A 5,000-nucleotide genomic window follows, 5' to 3' on the forward strand; every position below is an offset into this window, starting at 1 on the left:
GATGGATAGCTAGACAGACAGACAGACAGACAGACCGACAGAGAGGGATGGATGGATGGATGGATGGATGGATAGCTAGACAGACAGACAGACAGACAGACAGACATGGATGGACAGATAGATAGATAGATAGATAGATAGATAGACAGACAGACATACATGGATGGACAGACAGATAGATAGATAGATAAATAGATAGATAGATAGACAGACAGACAGACAGGGATAGCTAGACAGACAGACAGACAGACAGACAGACAGACAGACAGACAGACAGACAGACAGACAGACAGACAGATAGATAGATAGATAGATAGATAGATAGATAGATAGATAGATAGATAGATAGATAGATAGATAGATAGATAGATAGATAGATAGATGCTAACAGAAACAAGAGACACTATAAGCTTGAGGAAATGAAGCGATTGCAGCAGAAACATGAAGAGTAGGAGGTCAGAGGCAGAGTGCAAGAGAGAGGCAGAACAAAGCATGAGAGAGAATAACTGGACAGGGACAAAGAGGAGAGACACGACAGAAATGGAAATCTCCCTCTCGCCTCTCCAACAAAAAGACTCAACATGGGTGACAGAGGAAGGACTCCCACTCCTCATTAGTGCTGGATCCCATCGTCTGTGCTATTCTGGCACCCAGCAAATCATGTCTGTGCCACAGAATAGTGGATATAAATGTAGAATAATTAAATCTGTGATATCAACAATGTAAAATCGGTTTGTATCTTTATACATGAAAATACATAGTTTGAAGTTAATCTGCATTTTTTTTTTTTATTTCATCAAATTGATGCTGTGCAGCCAAACTAATAAACATTTAAAATTCTATAAAAACGTGGGTTTATACATAAAAACTGGATAATATGTATATATATTATGTGACACTGTCAAGACACAGTGAAATAAGATAAGTTTCCCAACCTTTAAGCTAATTTCAACAATAATAATAGAGAAACTGTATTAAAGTCCAACTGAAATTAAATCACACGTTTCTGCTACATGAAACCAAAAGGTAGGAATTAAAATGTTGCTGGTTTCACGAAGGCGCCACCTTCTCCACCTCCAACCCGACAGCAGCCCGATACGCAACACAAGAGACAAACCACATTAGCTTTGCTGCTCACGTCTCGTCTCACTTAGCTCCTCACTTAGCTTGTTGAACGAGCAGCCAAACAAACATTTACCGGTGAAAAGTGCACTGCCAACGTCAGTTTGCTTGTTGTCATCCAATTAGCTGTTTAGCTGCAGCACATTAAAAACAGCACGTAAACGTACTTGCAAATGTTACTTTGATCCGTTTAGCTGCATCCTCTAAAAACACCTTGTGTGCCTAAGGCCTGTAAGCAACAACACTGCATGTTTGCTTAAATCAGGACTACCTTATAGTATTAACAATACACATGAAAACCTATTCTTTTTGACTGCAAAGTGATGTTAATGTAATTTCAGTTGGACTATAAGGGGTTAAAGGGTTAAAACAGGTTTCCATTAAACCGAGGTCTAAAACATGAATTTTATTTTTAACTACTATTTTTTAGGTAAAGAAGAAGAACAAATGCTTAAAATGTTGTAATAAATCTGAATTCAATGTCTTCTACGCCTCCTCTAAGCTAATTATAAACACATTGTAAAAATGGCTGTTTTTGGCGCAAGCATCAAATCAATGAAATGCCTTCATCGTGCCCTCTGGCTCCTCTCTACCTCGGTCTGTCTCTTTCTCCTGTTACCTGGCAGACGACGGGGAACTGAGATCGGTGGACGTGGTGACCATCAATCCCCAGAGGGAACACTGCGGCCAGAGCCATCATGCAGCCCACCGCTGTCATGTTGTTCAGGTACGGCTGGGAGTTCTGGATGTAGCTGAAACAGTGACAGATTCACACATCAGGACCGAAAAACAAAAGCATTAAGACAGAAACACACTGCTGATTATCATTTCTGCTTTAAGGTACATTTGTCGAATTTGCAGGTAAATAGGGATTAATTGTGTTGGTGACCTTTCTGTCTGCTCTTCGAAATGTTATCAATTGTTGTTAATTTCTCTCACGTTGTTTTTCATTTTATAATTTTGCCATCGTTATTTCCTGATTCAGACAATCTAGCGGTCAAAAGGTCCAAATATGGAGCCGGAAATTAAAACAAAAAAACAGGGGTGAGAACAAAGTGAACAAAGTGAGAGGGATTCATCCTCTGGGGACTATGAATGTCAGTACAACATTTCATGGCAATCCGTTGAATAGTTATTGATATATTTCAGTCTTGACCGAAGTGCTGAACCACTGGAAAGACAGGAGATCCAAAAACCTGGGTCAGACAAAACCTTTTTTTTAGTATTTTTGTAATTTGGGTGAAGCGGTCCTTTAAAAACTATATATACTGAATCTTTTTGAAAGGCCGCAACAATTCATTGTGGGTGTGTTAAGCTCCTGATCCACATTTCCCAGCCTACATCTTTGACACCAGATGAAAGTTTTTTAAATCTGGTGACTGCACTAAAGCGTGGCTGTGGTAATCATGTACACTGTGCTCTATGTGGAGGTTCAGACAGGAGCTTAAAGGAAAAGGAAGCAATGAGTTATTTCTCATTTAAATGAAAATAAGTCCAGTGATTTCCAATGGTGAGAGAAGTATTCAGATCCTTTAAGTATAAAAGTACTAATATCACACTGTGAAAGTAAAAGTCCTGCATGAAAACAAGTAATATGTAAAGTGATGTCAGATGAATATAGTACATTACATTGCCTCTGAGATGTCTGGAAATACTCAAGAAAGCACCTCAAAATTGTACTTAAGTATAGTACTTGTGCATTCCACCACTACTGATTTCTATCCTGTTGAAACAATGCGTTTGTATAAATGCTCAGACAATCTGAGTAGTATAATACTCTCAAAAACTCCAAATTTAAGATGTGTGTGTTTTTAATATAATCTGCACTCTACCATAACACCCACCCACCCAGCACAGCAGCTTTCCTCCACTAAGCTCCAGCTCACCCTGCAGCAGTAGGTGTGTCTTTTTATTCTTTCAACCCATTGACCTGCCCTTGTGTTGCCCCGAAGCCACACTGCTTATTTACTGTACACAGCCACACACTCCTACAGCCTTGAACAGGAACACACACCGTTACATATGCCGCTACATACCATGGAAATATGAGGCTCAGTGTGAGTTTCTGATGTGGAGTGCTGCTTCCTTCTGTTTTATGCACCACGGCTTGTGGTTGCTTTAAATCAAGGCTACTATCAGAGGAAAAAAATAGTCTTAAGGGACCGAAATCTGATGTTTGCTGTTGATGTTTTCGATCACAGGAAGATATTCTGTGCTAAAACTTTACTGTGGCTTCACTGGATGCATCAGAAGATCACATCACTAACCAGACTTAACGATAGTTATTTAAACTTGCAATAAGTGATATTTTTTGTCCACTTGGGGGCAGCGGAAACAAGTTGTGAACACAGCATTGACATATTGTCCCTCGTTAGCAATCAGTTGCTTATTAACACCATAGGCTGTAACTGGTGACGTCACCCATTGGTTTGTGGACCGCAATTTTGAAGCCTCAAGTTTGGTATTTTGTTCATCGCCATTCTTGGTCTATTCGACTCTAAATGTGACCATAATTTACGAAATGAACATCATGATGTATTGAAGACTTAAAACTGAATATTGGGACCATAAACTCATGTTTACTGAGGTAATAAATCAAGAGAGAGGTAGAGTCATTTTCTTATAAACTTCAATACAATCAGGCTTCTTTTTGCAACCAGAGGAGTCGCCCCCTCATGGACATTAGAAAGAATGCAAGTTTAAGGCTCTTACGCATTGGCTACACTTTTCAGAAGGCAGAGGTTGCAGCTTAATCTACACACCCAGCAGTTACAGAGCAACATTATCATCCAGTTGGAGTTGTGTGTGTGTGTGTGTGTGTGTGTGTGTGTGTGTGTGTGTGTGTGTGTGTGTACACCTGATGAGTGTAAGTCCACTATACACTCTTTTAGCTCTGTTTTTGGTCTCTACCAACTCTTGATTGGAATATCTGTCATGTTATCTGCTCCACCATGTTCACCAACTGGGCAGGTAGTGTACAGTTGTATTTTGTTTTATTTTTTAAATTAAGCTATGAGAGTAATCAATATTTTTATAAAGCCCTCTGAAGTCGATGGGAGCGACAGATTCAGATGCTAATTCTCTGTAGGTTCATCACTAAGAGTGACCCGTTTCCCTTTGATACGTTGTTATTAGAATAAAGGTTCCCACACATTTTTACCAATGACTTTTCTAAACTTTTCCATAACGTTTTCCCCCATTTCCACGACTCAATTTAGGCAATTTGAAGCAGCGATGCCGAGACTATGAGCGTATGGTGGTTAAAAAGCGGTGCCTGCAGCACAGTGGCAGCCGCCAACCTGCAACCACAAAAAGGCAACGAGAGACAACAATTGAATGAGCGCCTCTGGCAAACCCTGCCTGGAAGCACCAGAGACAAAGCAACAGGGGGACGCAAGGTGTGATTTTTAACACTATATTTTAAACAGGAGCCAAAACAATGTATATTCAAAACTGTTCCAAAACATTCTGTTCATTTCAAACCATTTCCAGGCCTGGAAAACAGTTTTTTCTAATTTCATAACTTTTCCAGGAATTTCATGACCGTGGGAACCCTGAATATAACCGCTTTAATAAGCTGCGCCGCAGTGTTTATTAAAGGATTGCTGCTTTAAGACTGTGATTGCATTTAATATTGTCTTTGTTTTTAAAACTGGTTTTGTTTTTTGTCTCCCAACAAGGCAGTTGGTGGCAAACTCATTTTGTGAAAACAGCATACTGAATAAATATGATTTGATTTGACTCGTAGTGTTTTGGCTGCTGAGATCAGCCCTCGGTGAAACTGTGTTTGAAACATAATCAGAGCTGGAAGAAGGCCCGATTGGCACACCGGAGGCAGCCAGAGATCCCCAAAGGAACAAACCACTCCAGCTTTAGCA

At 39.9% G+C, this 5,000-nt stretch overlaps 1 protein-coding gene across 1 annotated transcript in view; it reads right to left on the minus strand.

Annotated features, from left to right (window-relative positions):
• Window positions 1-5,000, minus strand: part of gabbr1a (gamma-aminobutyric acid (GABA) B receptor, 1a) — a 65,534-nt gene that overhangs the window by 12,395 nt on the left and 48,139 nt on the right. The window contains exon 17 of the mRNA XM_068735131.1: window positions 1,742-1,874. Within this exon, the coding sequence (XP_068591232.1) occupies window positions 1,742-1,874 (133 nt within the window). The remainder of the gene's footprint in view (window positions 1-1,741; window positions 1,875-5,000) is intronic.

This window comes from Cebidichthys violaceus, unplaced genomic scaffold, assembly GCF_023349555.1.
Source record: "Cebidichthys violaceus isolate CVI_PGR_0920_01 unplaced genomic scaffold, fCebVio1.0.p SCAF_7, whole genome shotgun sequence".
Classification (NCBI taxonomy): domain Eukaryota; kingdom Metazoa; phylum Chordata; class Actinopteri; order Perciformes; family Stichaeidae; genus Cebidichthys; species Cebidichthys violaceus.